At 46.4% G+C, this 20,448-nt stretch overlaps 1 protein-coding gene across 5 annotated transcripts in view; it reads right to left on the bottom strand.

The window, feature by feature from the left end:
* LOC125442405 (phosphatidylinositol-binding clathrin assembly protein-like) overlaps positions 1–20,239 on the bottom strand; it is a 78,098-nt gene extending 57,859 nt beyond the window's left edge. For 2 of the 5 annotated variants that reach the window (XM_048513712.1, XM_048513714.1), the window contains exon 1: positions 19,738–20,239. In XM_048513712.1, coding sequence (XP_048369669.1) covers positions 19,738–19,870 — 133 coding nt within the window. In that variant the 5' untranslated portion in view covers positions 19,871–20,239. The remainder of the gene's footprint in view (positions 1–19,737) is intronic. The other 3 variants (XM_048513713.1, XM_048513710.1, XM_048513711.1) reach the window with 3 other exon arrangements.
* Positions 20,240–20,448: the final 209 nt, after the last annotated feature.

Raw genomic sequence — 20,448 nt, 5'->3', positions numbered from 1 at the left:
AGTGTACTTAGTAATCTTCACTGATAACTAACACAGGTACACGCATGCATTTTCAGCAGTCCATACGGTTGCTCCATCTCCAAATAACTTGCTGGACGGCATGATAAAATGCACGATGGATCGCATATTATGGTTTCCCCATACAATAGCATGCTCAAGCCTGATCAAGAACACTCGCATGGAGAAATGGACCCAGCAATTTGCTTGGAACAAACTCGTGGTTAGATGTGAACATCTGAAGAAGTTCCTGAACCAGCAGTGAGAATGAGGGCTATCAGCTCCAGAATCCTGATGGACAAATGGTGGGATAATGTGTAATAGAATAAACACACTCTTATTTTTTAAAAACAGGAAGAGGAACATACTTCTGTGCAACACAACCAGGAAGTGGGAGGCAATGGTTTATGGAAGTGATGGCGAACCTTTTCGAGACCGCGTGCCCAAATGGCAACCCAAAACCCACTTATTTATCGCAAAGTGCCAATGCGGCAATTTAACCTGAATAACCCCCTCAAGCAGGGGCCAGCCTGCTGTAGCCTCCAGCAAGTCCCACATGCCCCGCTCTGCACCTCTCTAGCATTTCTGCCACCTCTGCCCCCCACCCCCCCAATTCCCTGGCAGCAGCCACCCGCTCTGGAGCATTTCAGGCACCAGGGTCCCGCCAGTCCCGGAAGTCCCTCCTCCCTGCTCACTGGGGTGAGCTCACTGAGGTGCACACACATCAAGTCCAGCAGCCCAGGCCAGCCTAGATGGGGGGGGGAGTGATTCCTCCCCCACATGTTGAACTCTGCGCGTGCGTGCCACAGAGAGGGCTCTGAGTGCCACCTCTGGCACCCGTGCCATAGGTTCACCACCACTGGTTTATGGGATGCGGCATGGACAGCACACTCTCTTCCATAACGTCCAACAGCTGATTCAGTGAAAAGTGCTAGTGAAACCAGGTCTACACTGAAAATACCACCAATAATTTCTATCATTACTACAGCATAGTTCATGTGAATGGTACACTTCAGAGTGACAAAACAAAAGGGATATATCCTGCTCCAAGAAACATTCACTAAACATTCATTTACAGCTCTGGCCCCTGCCTGGTGGAACGCTCTCTCTCCAACTACGCAGGCCCTGCGGGATCTTAATGAGTTCCGCAGGGCCTGCAAGACTGAGCTGTTCCACCAGGCCTTTGGGGAGGCCGGCCGCTGATGCCCCCCCCCCCCTATTATAGCATCCGTGGATCCTGCCGTCCCCCTCTCTTTCTTAGGGGATTCGTTAGTAGGACGCCATCTGTTGCAATTGTTATTAGGACGCTGTATTTTAAATGGGGTTTGGTTTTAATGTATAGAGCTATTTATTTAATGACTTATCTGATTGATTTTGATATTGATTTTATATGGTGCTCTATTGACATGTTTTGCTGTTCACCGCCCTGAGCCCTTCGGGGGAGGGCAGTATATAAATATAATTAATAAATTAATAAATTAATTAATAAATAAATGAGACAGAGGGAAAGGGAGAGGTACTGAAAATATGGAATGGATGTTTGCTACATTGCTGCTTTTCAGCGAAGGATATCAGGTAGGAGGCTGAGGTGCAAGAAAGGTAGGTTTTAGGGAAGATATTTGAAACAGGCACTCCATAGCCATCTGGGAGGGACTTCTAGACCAAGGAAGAAGCAAAGAACAATGGGCAGAATCACCTGCTAGAGCAAGAAGGAAAATCATTGTCAAACTGAAAGATGGTACTAGTGAAAATAACTGTATGCACACTTTCCAACTCCAACGAAGATACAACAATGGGCATCGAACACCTAACACAGTGAAGGCGAACCTTTTCGAGATCGAGTGCCCAAATTGCAACCGAAAATCTACTTATTTATCGCAAAGTGCCAACATGGCAATTTAACTTGATTGCTGAGGTTTTAGTTTAGAAAAAATGGTTGGCTCCGAGGCGTGTGTTACTCGGGAGTAAGCTTGGTGGTAGTCGGTGGCTTTGCTTTGAAGCAACCGTGCAACTCTTCCAACGGGTGAATCACGACCCTAGGAGGGTTTACTCAGAAGCAAGCCCCATTGCCAGCAACTGAGCTTACTCCCAGGTAAAGGATAACGCTTTAGTTCTTTGCATGAAAATCAGTCGGGTTTAACAGTGCTTAACAGGGTTACCTACACTGCTTCCCCAAAACTAGGTTTGAGGTTTAATGTTAATAATTGAGCCCAGTGGCCCAGGCCAGTCTAGATATATGTGTGGGGAGGGCACTCTGTTTGTGTGTGCCCACAGAGAGGGCTCTGAGTGCCACCTCTGGCACCCGTGCCATAGGTTCGCCACCACTGACCTAACAATTAGAAAATGCTAAGTAACTTCTCCCAATTTGGCTCCCATTTCCTTTGCGCATGGTGTGCTTTCTATAATTAGTCTCCAGCTTTGCTAATACCAGAAATGCTATTTATTTTTACCCGACATCTTCTGCCTTACAGGGGACCAGAGTGCTCCAATCAGTGCTCAGAAATAGCTTTCACTTATGACTGTTTTTCATAGTTCCAAAGAGAGCTAGTCAAAGGCACCTTTGTCCCAACTTGCATCTATGCAAGCTCAGGCTTCAATGAACTCTGATTTTCTCCATTAAAGCCCATCCATAACTTATTTGTGCTAAGCAGCTGTTTCGGGTGCTCTGTTATAAACCCCAGGCGTACCTGGAGCCCGCTGATGACTGAGACATTGTGTAATCCCCAGCAATGTTATAACGACCAATGTTACTGTGACGAACACAACAGCTACCACAGAGAAACCGCAAGATGGTTGTAGGCTACACACTGGGTAGAAAATATTGAAACTATGCCTACCAGCTACACCATTGTTGCTACACATCAGCTGGGAACCAGCTCTACGTTCACATGAGAATGTGAATACTTGGCTGCCAGTACTCATGGAGAACAGTACCCATAAAGAACTGGCAGTCCCAACACAGGCGGGAACTTTCACCATTCTCATGCCATCTCTGTGAACAGAAACACACTGTTTCTAACCTAGGTTAACTGTTAGCCTATCTATCAGGTTCAGGAAACTGGATTGTCAGGAGCAGCAGTGGAGTAGGAGGTTAAGAGCTCATGTATCTAATCTGGAGGAACCAGGTTTGATTCCCCGCTCTGCCGCCTGAGCTATGGAGGCTTATCTGGGGAGTTCAGATTAGCCTGTGCACTCCCACACACGCCAGCTGGGTGACCTTGGGCTAGTCACAGCTTCTCGGAGCTCTTTCAGCCCCACCTCACAGGGTGTTTGTTGTGAGGGGGGAAGGGCAAGGAGATTGTAAGCCCCTTTGAGTCTCCTGCAGGAGAGAAAGGGGGGATATAAATCCAAACTCCTCCTCTTCTTCAAATTATTTCTACCAACTGAGTCCCAACTTACAATTTTCTCACCCTTTTACACAAGGTAACCTGGGGCAATCTGGCCATTCGCTTCAGTGCTCCGTGATATAACGGTATACAACACACCTACACAACTTTCCCCCCGCCCCCCAAGCCAACACACAACCTACAAGGGCCAAAAAAAAAAAGGATCACCTTGTACTGGTGCCAGACTGAAACCCACCCAAACAGGAAGTTATTAAATACTTGTCAGGCTACATAAAGACACGGTAGGGGACAATTATCAGCTTGGTGAATTACAGGATGTTCAGGCGTGATGTATAAATAGAAACGTCTTTTCTTATAATTTCAAACCATTCGGATGCTCGCTAGATGCTTTATGCACAGTTCAACCACCACCAAGCAGGCACGCCTTCCTCTGCAAAGGCAAGGGGATGTCATCACAATGGCCTCTCATTCTACGCAGGGAAGGCTTCCTGCTGGCACACAGGAGGGCACCTGTGTTTGTCTATCACAAAGGAATTAAGCAGGAGCCCAGTGGCACCCGAAAGACCAGAAAGCATTCCAGCATAAACCTGCTTCGTTTACGCCGCAGACGTGCCTCATCTACGGTATCAGAATCTGCCCAAAATGACAGGGAGGCTTCAAAGGCTTCTGTGATGCTGGCAGAAGGAAAACGTGAAACATTTCTCTCTTGGCCAAGAGCAGTGCCGGAAGGACCCGTGCCCTAGTTCTGGTTTTGCAGGCAGTTCTCTCTGCGCAGAAAGAGGATGTCTAAGAGACCTGCGCCCCGTCCACTCTGCAGGGTCTATTTATTTATTTTACGCTGGATATGCCACCTTAGAAAAGCAGAGCCACGACATGAGGCTTAGGAAAGAGGTCCTAGGGCAGTGATGGCGAACCTTTTTGAGACCGAGTGCCCAAACTGCAACCCAAAACCCACTTATTTATTGCAAAGTGCCAACCTGGCAATTTAACCTGAATACTGAGGTTTTAGTTTAGGAAAAACGGTTGGCTCCGAAGTGCGCGTTACTCAGAAGTAAGCTTGGTGAAGCAGCTGTGCAACGCTTCGAATGGGTGAATCATGACCCTAGGAGGGTCTACTCAGAAGCAAGTGCCATTGCCAGCAACCGAGCTTACTCCCAGGTAAAGGATCGTGCCCAGGCCAGCCTAGATGTGTGTGTGGGGGGTATGATTTTCTGCCCCCCTACACATGATGAACTCTGCGTGCGCGTGCCCACAGAGAGGGCTCTGAGTGCCACCTCTGGCACCCGTGCCATAGGTTCGCCACCACTGTCCTAGGGCTTGATGCACAATCATGCCCTGTCTGAACGCAAGATGTCAATATCTGGGAAATGGCAAGTGAGCCAATCCCAGTTTAAATTCTGAAAACATCAGTCGTGCAATATTTTCTCCCAAGAGATTTAGGGAGACTCAATTTACATTTAGGGAGACTCATTAACATTTTAAAGCTCAGTACTAAAAGATTGGAGAGTGTTGTCTTTTTACTAGAACAAAACTCAGAAAAAGTTCAGAAATAAGCTCAACGTCCAGTTCCACCCCTGTATCTAGACCAGGGGTAGGGAACCTGCGGCTCGACAGCCGCATGCGGCTCTTCTGCCCTTGCACTGTAGCTCCACGAGCCGAGCCGCCGGCCCCATCCTTGCCCACCCTGCAGGCAGCAGGGCGGGCGCACCAACTGCCCACGGTCGGCTGGGCCGTGCAGCGGGCTTCCCCTCTCGCCCGCCCCATTGGAGCAGGGTGGGTGCTTTCCTGGCAGCCGACAAGGCCGAGCCGCCGGCTTCATCCTTGCCCGCCCTGCAGGCAGCAGGGCGGGAGCATCCATGCGCTTCTCAGAATGAGTGGAGTAAAAGGTTAAAAAATCCCTAATATACATATAGTGTTATCTTTATTTTAAATGTCAAGCATTATTTGCGGCTCCAAGTGTTTTCTTTTCCGGTGGAAAACAGGTCCAAATGGCTCTTTGAGTGTTAAAGGTTCCCTACCCCTGATCTAGACATTCCCGTGATGCAGAATGGTCAGCTGCAGTACTACAGTCTGAGCTCTGCTCACGACCTGCGTTTGATCCCGGCAAAAGTTGGTTTCAGGCAGCCGGCGAAAGGTTGACTCAGCTGTCCATCCTCCTGAGGTTAGTAAAATGATTACCCAGCTTTCTAGGAGTAGCATGCAGACAACTGGGGAAGGCAAAGGGGTGTTTACTAAGCAGACTATGTACTGCAGCTGACCATCCTGCGTCACGGGGATGTCTAGATACAGAGGTGGAACTGGACTGCCTGACCCTGTGGGTTAGTAATAATCCAGGGCCCGCACCTTTGCCGCTATCTGCGGTAAAAAAAATTTCTTCACCTGCCCCAAAAGATCACCATGTAATGACATTTTCTCTCCAAATTCAGACATTATCTGAAGATAAAATCCATAGCAAGTTAAGATACTCAAAACCACCTCCTTCATATAATTACCTCCAATGACATCAAGAATTTCAGGTAAGAATCTGAATCTTCCATATGTGTTCTGAATACTGGCATTTCAGTGTATATCAGATCTCTGACATGCAACATACCGTGTTTCCCCGAAAATAAGACAGTGTCTTATGGCTAATTTTGTCTCAAAGATGCGCCTAAGGTCTTATTTTTTAGGATGTCTTATTTTTCCAGCCCACAAAGAATGCTCTGGTGTTCTGCCTAGCTGGCATGCTTCCAAACAAAACTTTGCTACGCCTTACTGGGATGTTTCTTTATGGCTTCTAGCACTTCAGCAAAACCCCTACTTACCGCCTCTTATTCTCAGGGATGTCTTATATTCGGGGAAACAGGGTAAGTAAAACATTATCCGCCAAATCCATTAGCATGCAAGTGACAACACCACCTCTATACTCCATCCTAATAAAATCTGGAGGGCTCCCAAAATCATGACTCCAAATGGCCACACTCCAGCTTCTTTTGGACGTCAATTATCTCTAACCCGGGGGGGTCCCCAACCTTTGAAGCCAGAGGGTACCTTTGAAAATTTGACCCAGGGTGGTGGGCACAACAAAATGGCTGTTGCAGAAGGTGGAGCCAACCACAAAATGTCAAAAAGGGAGGTTATGCACAAGTCTGACTGTAGCTCTTCAGCATTTCAGGCTGACGCTCTGTTTAACAGGAAGAATATATTGGTTTGAAATATGTCCTTGCATAGACAGAGATATGCAGCTAGCGAAGAAACAGTCAGCTGACAGTTTCTGTCATATCTCCAGTGGCCAATCAGAAGGTCTCTTGCTCCATAGATTTTCTAAAAACACCAGGAGAGGGGTTAGCAGGCTCAACGTTCACCATGTTGGGGATCCTTGCTCTCACCCTTCTCAAATGACAACTATAATACAAGGGGATCCTCAGGATCCCTCCCATGTTGTATGCAGAGAAAGCATCCGTGAATATGAAAACACACACACATTAAATGTGCGATGTATAATTCACATAAGGATATCGGAATAATTTAACTGTTTTTGATTAACAATTCAACTGATACAAGCAAAGTAACATTGTATATTTTCAGCTTATGTTTTCTGCTTCATTATTATAGGATTCTGGCAGCAGACACTAAAATATACATACCGTATATACTTGTGTATAAGTCGAGTTTTTCAACACATTTTATGTGCTGGAAAAGCCCTCCTTGACTTATACCGCGAGTCAGGCCTCAATACTTTTAAAAAATATGTTAGGGTTTTACTTTTATTAGACGCCAGAGAGTGCAGTTTTAGTCTAGTGACACCAAAATTTCAGGGTATAATCAGGTGACACTCCTGATGATACCAACCAAATTTGGTAAGGTTTACCATAGTCTGTGGACCCTACTAGAAGCAGGCTCCCATCCCCCATTAGTTTCCAATGGGAGCTATTAGTAGATGGGGCTACATTTTGAGGGTCCATAACTTTTGATCACTTGAATAAATTGCCTGTCCCAGTGCATCATCAGGATAATCTCTCTTGCTGATACCAGCCAGGTTTGGTGATGCTTGGGTTTAGGGGTCCAAGTTATGGGACCCCCCCCCCCCCAAAGAGAATGCCCTACATCCCCCATTGTTTCCAATGGGAGCTAATAATGAGATGGGGCTACATTTTGAGGATCCATAACTTTGGACCCCTGAACCAAACTTCGCTAAACTTCTGGGTGAGGTATCATCAGGAGGGTCTCTAAAAAATAGTCTCTGAAATGTTGGCAGTTCAGCTTAACTATAAACATTCCTCCCCTGACCAGAAATCCAGTTTTGAAGGATTTTAACTCTTGTGTTTTATTGGCTCAGTTGCTGGCTGAATAAAGGTTTTAATACTTTTAAAGTGTATTGTTGGGAGACCATATTGTTTTCGTAGACTCCCTTTTCCACTTACAGAGCTAGTTTACTGTTTTTCTTTGAAATAAATATTCAAAAACATTTAACCTACTAATGCCTCAATTAATGTAATGTTATTGGTATCTATTTTTATTGTTGAAATTTACCAGTAGCTGCTGCATTTACCGCCTCTCGACTTATCACATAAAGTCAATGCAAAGTTTTCCCAGTTTTTGTGGTAAAATTAGGTGCCTCGACTTATATGCGGGTTGACTTATACACGAGTATATACGGTATTAATACCACTTTCAGAAAATAATGACCTAATGCAGTACCAAAAGGATTGTGAACCACAGGGATTTCTGTATCAGTGTTAAGTTCCTTTAGCAAGACCTAGTTCCACAATGCTAAGAGGAAGCATTGGGGTCTTGGTCTCTATGCCCTATTCTGATAGGGAAAGACCTGGCATCTCCAGATGGATTGTTGGCTTCCATCAGCCCCTTCCAGCATGGTCAATTGGCCATCCTGGCAGGGGCTGATGGGAATTGTAGTCCATAACATCTGAAGTGCCAAAGGTTCGCCACCACTGTGTAGGCCCTCCAGGGCGACTGATTGGCTATTAGTTGAAACAGGATGCTGACCTACATGGACCACTAGTTTGATCCAACAGTCCTCCTTACAATTTGCTACTCTATCTTTAGGTCCTAGGAGCCATACTTTGCAAAAGATTTGCAGTTACACTTCAACCAGAATCGACATACCCAATATTCGGAGACAAGTGGAAAACCCATTCACTCGAACATATTTGCATCCCACCTTTCTTCGGAAGAGCTCAGGGAAGTATAAATGAGCTTATCCTCTTTTGCTCTACACTGAGGCCCACTAGTTTGCTGAAGGTCTCCTCTGATTCAGGTTCAATATTCTGTCTACAATAATACAATATACCCGGCCTCCAGGGACCATCCCATACCAAAGAAGGCAATTCAAGATTCTATTACATGTGTAAAAATAATCAGCCAACATTTTGAGCTGGGTTAGATGATAAATACCTAGAACAGCAATGGCGAACCTTTTCGAGACCGAGTGCCCAAAGTGCAACCCAAAAGCCACTTATTTATCGCAAAGTGCCAACATGGCAATTTAACCTGAATACTGAGGTTTTAGTTTAGAAAAAATGGCTGGTCTGGTAATGTACCCCGAGTGCTTGGTGGTAGTCGGTGGCTTTGCTTTGAAGCAACTGCATCTCTTCCAACGGGTGAATCAATAATTCTAGGAGGGTTTACCTTGTAGCAAGCCCCATTGCCAGCAACCAAGCTTACTCCCAGGTAAAGGATTGCTTTTAGTTCTCCACATGAAAATCAGTGGGCTTCTAACAGCACTTAACAGGGTTATTTACACTGCTTCCCAAAACTACTAGGTCTTAGGTTTAATGCTAATAATCAAGCTCCAGCGCCCAGGCCAGCTCTAGATGTGGGGGGGGGGGGGGGCACTTTGTTTGTGTGTGCCCACAGAGAGGGCTCTGAGTGCCACCTCTGGCACCCGTGCCATAGGTTCGCCACCACTGACCTAGAATGCATCAGTTTGAATTAAGTCTTCCGGCATGTTGACTGGTAAAAATTTTCATGCTGCCAAGTTGATCATTAGCACACAGAACCTAGGGGTTTGTCAAAGGTCAGTTTTTGATGGACAAGTTTGAGCAGTTATTTCAGATATTCTAACAGATTCCAAGCCACAGCACCACTGACATCAACAGGGAAACATGGTAAACTAAACAACATTATAAGCAAAAGAACAACTAAAACACTGCACTGTTCTAAGATTTTGATCTTATTACAAAACAGATCTGTTCAGATACACAGACTTTATATGAAATTGTAACTCCAGAGCAGCAGCAGCAGCAGCAGCAGCAGAAGAGGAGGAGGAGGAGGAGGAGGAGGAGGAGGAGGAGGAGGAGGAGTTTGGATTTATATCCCCCCTTTCTCTCCTGTAGGAGACTCAAAGGGGCTTACAATCTCCTTGCCCTTCCCCCCTCACAACAGACACCCTGCGAGGTAGGTGGGGCTGAGAGAGCTCCGAGAAGCTGTGACTAGCCCAAGGTCACCCAGCTGGCGTGTGTGGGAGTGTACAGGCTAGTCTGAATTCCCCAGATAAGCCTCCACAGCTCAGGCGGCAGAGCTGGGAATCAAACCCGGTTCCTCCAGATTAGATACACGAGCTCTTAACCTCCTATGCCACTGCTGCTCCTTGTGTTGTATGACATCACAGGGTCCACATCCTTTCCCCCTCATCATGGTTCATTAGCTGCCACAGGAAGTGTCCCTGCAGGGCAAGAACTAATAGCTCTTCACAAAATGCCACACTGCCCCTGAACATTGATGTATTCTATACCCTCAGGGCTGACCACAGAATATTTTTTGTGCAACAAACTGGCAAACAAACAAACCTAAAATGACAAAAAACGGCAAAAGTCAATAAGCACATTTTTAACAAAGAAATTAGTTTTCATCCACAAGGACAGGATACAGCCAAGATCAGAAGAAACACAGGTGAAAAAGTAATCCCTGTGCCATTAATTCAGCCCAAATGATTCACAAAAAAATAGCAGGCTTTACCTGCATTCAAAGTTCAATGGGGAAAGGATCAGACACATATGTTAGGAGTGGGAATTCCACAGCCTTGACGCCAGCACTCAGAAAACCTCGTAATAAGTGCCTGAATTAGGAACCTCTGAAGAGATTTGCGAAGCAGCATCCCGCCAACTAACCTTAGTATGTAGGTTCACAGGGGGGAGGGGAGGGGTTATTAAAGTGCCCCATGTCCCAAACTTTTAGCCAGGGGTGTCCAACTCTGGCGTCCCAGATGTTTATGGACTACAATTCCCATCAGTCCCTGCCAGCATGGCCAATTGGGGCTGATGGGAATCGTAGCCCGTGAACATCTGGGGTGCCAGAGTTGGACACCCCTGTGGTAAGGTCTTTCGAAGCTCAGAAACAGCACTTGGAACTGTGTCCAGAAATCAACTGGAAGACCCTGAAGTTGCATTAAGTCTGTTTCTAATCCTGACCAAACGTTGCGGCCAAATGGCCTTCCTCAGTGGTCAAAATCCGGAAACTGAAGCTGGTCCAAAATGCAGCGGCTCGTCTTCTCACTGGGGTCTCAGTCAGAGATCACATCACCCCCCCTCGTGTTGTGCCTGCACTGGCTCCCCAGTGGAATCTCGGATCGCCTTCAAGGTGCTGGTTCTGACCTTTGCCCTTTACGCCTGGGGCCTCTATACCTATGGGACCGCCTCACCCCTTATGTCCCGAAAGTCGCCTCCGCTTCATGGAGGCTAATCTACTGGTGGTCCCCTGCCTCCATGATGCTGGTTTCATGCGCTTACTGCCCTTGGCCCCCCCGCCTGGTGGAACGCCTCCAGCAGTTAGGTTCCCGCGTGGACCCCGGAGAGTTCCAAGCAGGGCCTGCAAAACGGCAAGCTGTTCCACCGGTGCTTTTGAGGGGCCGGCCGCTGAGCCCACCGTGGTTGTCCTCCTGCACACTGACTATCTATTGACCATCTGCCAATCCTCCCTTCCCAGAGTTTGATCACTGGGGTGGGGTGCCAGACGCCTTTCTATTATTAATCAAATGGCTTTATTGAAGGCTACTACTGCTGCCAGAGTTTTATATTTTAAGGCTTTGTATTTTAACTGGGCTATTCGGATTTGTTTTATTGTATTGTTGAAATATGTGCAATCACTCTGAGCCCTTTGGGGGTAGGGCGGTTTACCAAATCGAATAAATGAATAAATGAATAAATAAATAAATAAATAAATAAATAAATAAATAAATACTACACAAGTCTCAGTTCTAGACTAAAAATATTGCTTGTGAAGATCCTTACGAAACTATCCACCACAGCCAAAAATATTCTTACAAATAATATTTTAAGCTGAAATTGAGAGTTGCATTAAGATATTCATAGCAACTAGACCCCATTTTGATCCAACTGAGGTCCACAAGAACTTTTCAAAGGAGTTCCCCTTGCCCCCAAAATGAACTAACTATTAAAATTCAACACAGCAATAATATTTTGCCCCACAGTTAAATCACAGCCTCTTTAAGTGAATCTGGTACCAGCCCCACCTTTCTACCACCACTATAGGAATCAGTTTCAGCTGTCAGGTGGTACTAGAGTCAAGTATAGTTGTGGTGGGTCTCACTTCTCAAAAAAATCTTGTCCACAGTCTCAGGTTGCATGTACTGAAAAAAATTCTCTTTGAACCCAGACAAGAAGCTGTGGATTCGACTCTCTACTTAATGTGGAATTCAACCAGGAGAAGATGCAAGTAAGTTTAGATGTGAAATGTCTATCAGATTGTCCACAGATACAGTCAGTTATCAGCATCTCCCCTGGCCCCCAACCTGGTGGATTGACATGAAGAAGGCCTCTATTCGAAGAAAGCTATACTGTACCACTTGTATCAGACGCAACTGTAGCAGAGTCATTACCCCTGCCACTAAATTGCCCTCAGCTTCCTGGAGAATCACCAAGTTGCACGGGCCATGAAAACACGAAGGATATCTCAGCTATCACAGATGGCTAACAGCAATTGACAGGCTCATCCTCATTGCCTACCTGATCCTGTTAAAAGTCACCTAAACTAGCTGCTACCACTACATCTTGTGACACCAAATTTCTTCAATGAAGTCCACACTGGGTGAAGAAGCACTTTCTTGTATTTATTCTAAATTCACTGCCAATGGATTATATTGGATGCCCTAGGTCAGGGGCGTCCAACTCTGGCACTTCAGATGTTTATGGACTACAATTCCCATCAGCAGGGGCTGATGGGAATTGTAGTCCATTAACACCTGAAGCACCAGAGTTGGACACCCCTGACCTAGGTCCTAACATTGTGGGAGGGTGGGCAACAGCTTTATCCTCTTTCTCAACTATATATGCATTGATATCACAATCTCCCTTAGGCGTGGTCTTCCTAAACTACTCAGTCTAGCCCAGGGGTAGGGAACCTGCGGCTCTCCAGATGTTCAGGAACTACAATTCCCATCAGCCTCTGTCAGCATGGCCAATTGGCCATGCTTGTAGGAGCTTGATAAGGTGTAATTCCTGGCCCTAGGCTCCTGGGTTCCTAATTAGAGTAGATATTCCAATTCTTTAAATTTTTTTTTGCCTTCCCTTTTCTCTCCACTATATTTTCATTTTAGAGGTGGGGCAACCAGCACAGTTCACAATATTCAAAATGTAACACAAATAGATATATACAGGCACTATGATGTTGGAAATTTTTTCTCTTAGATGATAAAGGTGGGGAAAAGGCCAACCTACACCCAACGTTCTACATTTAAGAAACATGATGAAAAACTAGCAGCAACTGACACTTAAAAGTTTCTCTGTGCATGCAAAAAACACCATTCTTCAATGCATTCAAAATTGACAACGTATTTTATTTTGTTATAATATTTTTTATTAATTTTCTCAGTATAATTCACAAACAAAAAAGAGAAATATGAAACAGGGGGGGAAAGAAAATGTTCAAGACAAACAAAGACAAAACAGAAAAAGATAATACATCTACCCAAGAACTGTATAGATCAGCCATTCTCAACCAGGGTTCCGTGGTACCCTGGGATGCCGTGAGCATGTCCCAGGGGTACCGCGGCAACACTACCGCCCCCCCTCATTTTTGTGGTATCTCCCACCGGCGCTAGCAAGGACATGGAGCTGGCCCATTGGGCAGGGCCTGCCGCAAGGTCAGCAGCCACCCCCCCCCCCCCAGTGTTTCCCTTCACCTTGGGAGGGGAAGGTGGGGGTGTGGCAAGCAAGGGCAATGGAAGGGAAAGGTGGGGGTGGCAGCAGGGGTACCGTAAGATATGAAGAGTAAGGTCAAGGGTACCCTGACCTTGAAAAGGTTGGGAAACACTGGTATAGATATTAGCTATAGCACGTTGGATCTTGAAATAACAAAACTAGTATTATCAGAGAGAACATTACAAAGTCTTAAAAATTCACTTGCTTCTATCCATTGGTTCTGCAGCAACATTACTAAACCATTTTTGTATGTTAATAACAAATTAATAATCTTCTTAATATTATTATTTTTACATGAATAATATCAACATGCTGACCTAATAAGTAACAAGGCCCCTTCCACAAGACAGGGCCACACAATGCTTTCAAACCACTCATTGTTGCTTGTAGTGGATTTTGCTATTCCGCACAGATTCAAAGAGCACTGAAAGCAGTTTGAAAGTGCATTTATTCTGCATGTGCGGAATGAGCCTATGACCCAAGAACTTTGCTGGTCAACATACCATTTGCTGCAAATAGTATGGAAATGTCATGATCTGCCTGTGTGGGATTTCAGCCAAAACACTTTGAAGTTAGCCAGAGCTGGGTTTCTGGCCCCTTCCGCTCACGCAAAATAATGCGTTTTCAAACCACTTTCACAACTGTTTGCAAGTGGATTTTGCTATTACGCACAGCTTTAAAGAGCACTGAAAGCAGTTTGAAAGTGCATTATTCTGCATGTGCGGAATGAGCCTCTGATCAGGTGCGTTCAAATCAGAATAGCCTTCGCTAGTCCAAGACTCCTTGTTACCACAAGGATAAATAACTGACATACTCCTGCTTCAGATGGTTCAAGGAGTGAAAGGATGATCATACAGCTTAGTCCTAGTCCCTGCTGTGCGCTGGAAGCAAACTCAGGGGAAATCTTCTATAAATACAGAGCCTGTGATCCATAAGACGTGTATCAGCGGTAAGGCTTTTTTTAAACCCATGTTAGCACCATACCAACAAGTCTGAAAAACAGGTATACAGGTTTTATAGGGGAAAACCATAGAACTGTTTAGTAATCTCTTTTAGGCTCATTCCGCACATGCAGAATAATGCACTTTCAAACTGCTTTCAGTGCTCTTTGAAGCTGTGCGGAATAGCAAAATCCACTTGCAAACAGTTGTGAAAAGTGGTTTGAAAACGCATTATTTTGCGTGTGCGGAAGGGGCCTTTGCATCAAACTTCCTACTGATTTCAGCCAACCAGATTGGAACATCAACAGCCCTTATACAGCTGTCTTTAAACGAATAGTTTCCCCCAAAGAAAGAAAACAGAGAAAATTACACACATCACAGTTATTTTTCTTCTACCCTGAAACCTATGCATGATGAATAAGAAATCTCAACAATGAGAAATAGCTCCTACAAGCCTCATTACAGTTGTATGGGATAGCTATGTTAATCAGTTTTGGCTGCAATAGTCTAACAGGTTTATTTTAGCAGAAGCTGTTGTAATCGAAAGCTAAAATCATATTATGAAGTGTTACCTGCAGTTGGTAGACAAGTGTGTCTGTATATATATGATATATACACATGGGTACAAAGGGGAAAGTGGTGGGGATTTACAAAAGCAATCAAAAGACAGGCATATGCAAAACAATGAAAATGAGATCCAGTTGGAAGAGCATAAATATTTCTATCGGAATGAGTGTAGAATTCTCCCAACTGACAAAAACTGGCAAAGCAAATTAAACTGTGCTAAGTGTGCAAACCTAACTATGAGTAACCTTATTTCCATTCTCTAGGGAGTCAAAGCTTGATAGTTTCATGCTGGAGTCTCCCTTTGAAACTTATTTCCTGGAACATAACAAGCCTGTTACCGAGTGTCCAGGGACGGAGATGCTCACTCATAACTGGAGAAAGGAATCTTGTTTGCTTTTCGCAATGTCTTGAGATTACATCACAGACTGCATGTTAGCAAATGAGCATACAGTAAACTAATTTGGTTTTGAATACTGATGCCTCCAAAACTGTTGAGTAATGCTCCGCTGCCACCGTTCTGCTGTTTGCTCATACATTTCAGCTTACTGATTTAAAGCTCACATCTGAACTTTAGTTCATCATGACAGCATCAGCTTGGGATAGCTTCTGATCACAGACGGAAAATATCTTGAGGCTGTGATCACTGAAGATGAGACACTTAAACAGCTCCGCAAAACTCAAGAAACAATGTATGTTAGCCTGTCAGGTGTCAGTGAGATCTCCGATGCTGTCGTTGTCAGACTAAACACAGTTATCCCTCTGGAACCAAACAATTTTTAAAAAACGTCTACTACCTTTACTCTTTCATGCTTAAAACTTATCTCTTTGAACACCTTTTTTTTCCAAAGCTAGCAGGCAAGCAATTCCTTTTGATCTAAATGAGCAAAACTTCTCAAGAGCATCAGAGAGGGAGACAGTCCAAATAACAAAAAGCAGGATTCAAAAAGCAACCTCACGCTAGAATTGGTTAGACAACTGACAGTAATAGCAACTGCACAATTCCTCAAACTTCATAACCTGCTTATCTTTAAAAGACCTAGCTTTTAAAGCTTCTTCTTCAAGAAAAGTCACATATAATATGACCAGCATACTGTTGGGACTAGAATCTGGAAAACTAAGGTTCAAGTAATCACTCTGCCATTAAACCTTGGTGACGCCAGTCCACACTCCTCAACTCACGGAGTGATTATAAACAGGGGAACAAAAAACCATGAATTCTTCAGAGAAGAGGTGAAATTATAAGGACGAGATAAGGACTGGGATGGCGCTACATACTACAGGCTGATAGCCAGAAATTACTACAATGGACAGACAAAGAATACATTGTGGGAAGCAATCTAAGTCAACACAAAACCTGGAAATCCTAAATAATATATTTGGTAAATAATGTTAATAAAATTAACGAGTGCTCAAGTGCTTGATATTTGCCACACTGTTTTTATATTCAGTGGCCAGATTACAGGAAGCTGGTATTGCTGTCCAATAAGCAGTTGGCTTGAATACGGTCAGCCTGCTTTCATCTATATCTGCACACATAAGAGACTAGACAATGATGTTTTCATTTGTTTGTTTTTAAATGAAGGCTGAAAACATGGAGAAGAGTGCTAGAATATACCAGGGGGGCCCAGCCTTCTGAAATTCCGTGGCTGCGTCCGTTGCCTGACTTTTATCTGTTTGCAGAAACAGGATTCAGGAATGTGTAAGTAAAGAAGGCTATTCACACAGAATTACTTCACTGCAAAATAAAAATTCATGGAAATGGCACATGGCTCCTTCAGTACATGATAGGAAGGAGTATTTATAGAAAGCCAGGGGGTGAGATCCTAATTGAGAGGAGTGGGCCTCCACAGTAACATAATTATACTAGAGGAGAACAGAAGGTCCAAGAAACATTTAACAATACACACAAGGACAACTACATTTCACACAAGCATGGTCAAGAAGCAACCATCAGTCCCCTAAGAAGTCAGATTATTGCAGTGCACCTTGTCTAATGAAATAAGAAACAAGATGTACTTAATGAAACAGCAATAGCTGCATTTAGAACACCCCGAAGTACTACAGCAATACTGAATGCTTCACATCAGGATAAACTCTGCAACAATCCAAAAAAAGAGGGCCAGTATCAGACCTGTATTACTTAGCAGCTTGCTAAAAGCTACCCAGGGAACCTGTAGCTAAGATAAAAAATTTAATCAGAGGATTCCTGGCTTTTGTTCTATACCAGCTTTGGAACGAAAACTTCCTTCTTTCAAGACGGCACTTTTTAACCATCTGTATAAAACAAGGCTGAAGGGTGGAGATTATTTCAGCTGCTAAGCCAGAAGCAGCCAGACCTGGTATCTTATCTAGTCAGAGTGTTAACAGAAAGCCTTCAGACCTCAGAGGCATCAGGTCAAGAATGCTCTTTATTTGGAGGCAAATTCCATTAAGATGAGAGTTGCTGGACTGAGCGTTCACTCAACTGACCTCTTAAGACCAGACACACTTCAGTTATTTGCAAAGAGGCAGAGTAAAAGATTTTGCCGCAAAAAAGCCTTATCGATGTTTTATTCATTGCTTGAGCAGCAAAGAAGAACCATTATTCGATCTCTTTGTGCATTGTCCTTTTAGTAAGGAGTAAGGCAACTCCAAGGCTAAACATGGCACAGACAAATCCTATTCCATGGAGAGTTCTTACACGACATGGGGGGGAAATAACCTCCCTCACACCTTTCCTTTATTTCCATCCAGAATATGGAGATAATATGGAGAATATATCTCCATCCATCTACTTCACCTGCACGCAGATTATGCTGTCAACATCGTAAAACAGAAGAAAAGTTAATCAGGAGATGCAAAGAAAGTCACACCTCCAGCACCTCGCAGTTTTGCAGCAGAGGTTTCGGCAGGTGCATCTTACGCCACTGTGACACCATCTTCTGCCACAAAACTGCAGGAGCCCTGCATGGTCATCATGGAGAGAACAGACAAAAGGTGGAAATATGCAATAAAGAATGTAAGTTGGGTCTCATGCCATAGAAGGGGTTTAAAGGTGGGCAGTGAATCAGAGACGACTGAAAACTACTGTTATCAAATTTACTCAGCTGTGATTCCTCCTCCCCACCCACCCCATTCTCCCAGTTCCCACCCCACCATTTTTGACAACTGTTGCAAATCCATCAGAATCCCATCCCCACAGGAACTATTTCTTATGAGAGCTAGAAGCAAAGCCACAAGGAGCTACCCAGTACTGTCCAAAAATGTCGGACAGTGGCAAAGATGACAGGCCTGCATCCTCTGTGGGAACACGATGGAGAAGAGCTGCTGTGCCCAAAGGAATTTTACAGGGGGGGGGGGGGACCTTCCTTGCCCGTGTTGATTTCAGCCCCACTGAATCTATCCTCGCCTGGTCTGCAGGTGAACACTTAACCCCAAAGCTGACATTACCCCACGGGCCGACGGGCCCACTTTCAACCCCAAAACAAAACCTTCCAGCTCGCCAATGCGCGTTTCTTCAGCTCCACCAATGACTCGGTCTCAGCTGGAGTGCCAAAATACAATGAACTGCAGTGACCCGGGATGTTACAACACGCACCTCGCACAAGTCCACCCTGCCTAGTTTGCCAGTTGCATTTTGACCCCTCAAACTGAATCCATCCGGGCCGCCTCTCCAGTGCGGACCACTGAAACCCCTAGATTCCCTGCACACGCAGTCCACAACATTGCAACTACCCTTCTCCTTACAAACCGCCCAACTACCCTACCCCTTACTCCCCCCTACCTGTAACAACCCCTCAACTACCTACCCTTTACAACCCCCTGCCCCTTACAACACTCCAAGTAAATTCTATCCCTACAAACCCTCAACTACACCTCTACCTCTTACTCCCCCCTACCCAGAAAGCAACCCCCTCAAGTACCTACCCTTTACAGCCCCCTGCCCTTACAACATCCAAGTACCCTATCCCTTACAACCCCCTCAACTACCCTACCCCTTACTCCCCCCTACCCGTAGCAACCCCTCAAGTACCTACCCTTTACAACCCCCTGCCCCTTACAACACTCCAAGCACCCTATCCCTTACAACCCCCTCAACTACACCTGTACCCCCCTTACTCCCCCCCTACCCAGAAGTAACCCCTCAAGTACTCTACCCCTTACAGCCCCCCCTGCCCTTCATAACATCCAAGTACCCTATCCTTTACAACCCTCAACTACTCCTACCCCCCCTTTTTACCCCACCAGAAAGCAACCCCTCAACTACCTACCCTTTACAACCCCCTGCCCCTTACAACACTCCAAGCACCCTATCCCTTACAACCCCCTCAACTACCCTACCCCTTACTCCCCCCTACCCGTAGCAACCCCTCAAGTACCTACCCTTTACAGCCCCCTGCCCCTTACAACATCCAAGTACCCTATCCCTTACAACCCTTTCAACTACCCTACCCCTTACAAGTACCCTACCCTTTACAACACCCCCCCCCCAAAACCCCTTCATTTCCCCACCGACACCTGTCCAGGTTGCCTAGGACGACTGAGGACCCCTCCCCAACGAAATAGCCCGCATTGCAACCCCCCCCTCCCCCATGTGAACCCCCAGGTTGGCTCTCTGGAGTGTTTCTCCCCCTTTGAACCATCATCCTCGTCTCCCCCCCCCCCGCGGCCAGGTAGGCCAGGAGGTCCAGGGAGGCGCCCCCTCCCCCCCCGCCTCCCCGCGCTGTCAATCAATCCCGGGCGACTCACAGTCGAGGTGCTTCTTCTTGGGGCCCATGACCTCGTGGGTGGTGGCCTTGCAGACGGCCTTGGCGATGGCCGAGCCGGTGACGCTGTGCTGCGCCGCCGTGATCCGGTCGGTGATCGACTGGCCCGACATCATGGTCGCGTCGCCCTGTCGGCCCCGGCAATGGAGAGCGGCGAGCGAGACGAGCAGCAGCGGCAGCAGCGGCAGCGGGAGGAGGAGGAGGAGGAGGCGGAATTTCCCGACGCCCCAAAGGAGCACAGCCCCCTCAGGAGGAGGAGGGGGAGGAGGAGGAGGAGCGCCGGTCGCCGCCCCACCGAGGCCCGGCCCCCGCTGGCGCCCGCGGGCACGGCCGAGGGGGTTCAGCCCAGGCCCGGCGGAGGGGACCCCTGGAGGGAGGGCGGCCGCCGCACCACCGCCTCCCGCCACCGACGCCCCGGCCTCTCCGCCCGCCCGCCCGGCTTCGCTTTCTGGAGGACCCCCCCCTCCCGTCCGTCCGCCCGCCCTTCCTCGCCTCCGGCCCGAGCCCCGCTCGCCCCTTCCCTTCCCGTCCTTCCCTCCTCACATTCCCACTCCCAGACAAAATGGCGGCGGAGCGGCGGCGTCAGGTGACCCGGCGGCCACCATGGCGCTCCTCTCGCCCGCCCGCCCGCCCCTCCGCCGCCAGACAGGCAGGGATCCGGCCGTCGCTTCCCGCGCGAGTCGCTCTCCTCCCT

The sequence above is a fragment of the Sphaerodactylus townsendi genome, linkage group LG13, assembly GCF_021028975.2.
Source record: "Sphaerodactylus townsendi isolate TG3544 linkage group LG13, MPM_Stown_v2.3, whole genome shotgun sequence".
Classification (NCBI taxonomy): domain Eukaryota; kingdom Metazoa; phylum Chordata; class Lepidosauria; order Squamata; family Sphaerodactylidae; genus Sphaerodactylus; species Sphaerodactylus townsendi.
The sequence above is the reverse complement of the archived record's forward strand: the minus strand, read 5'-3'. Positions and strand labels throughout refer to the sequence as shown.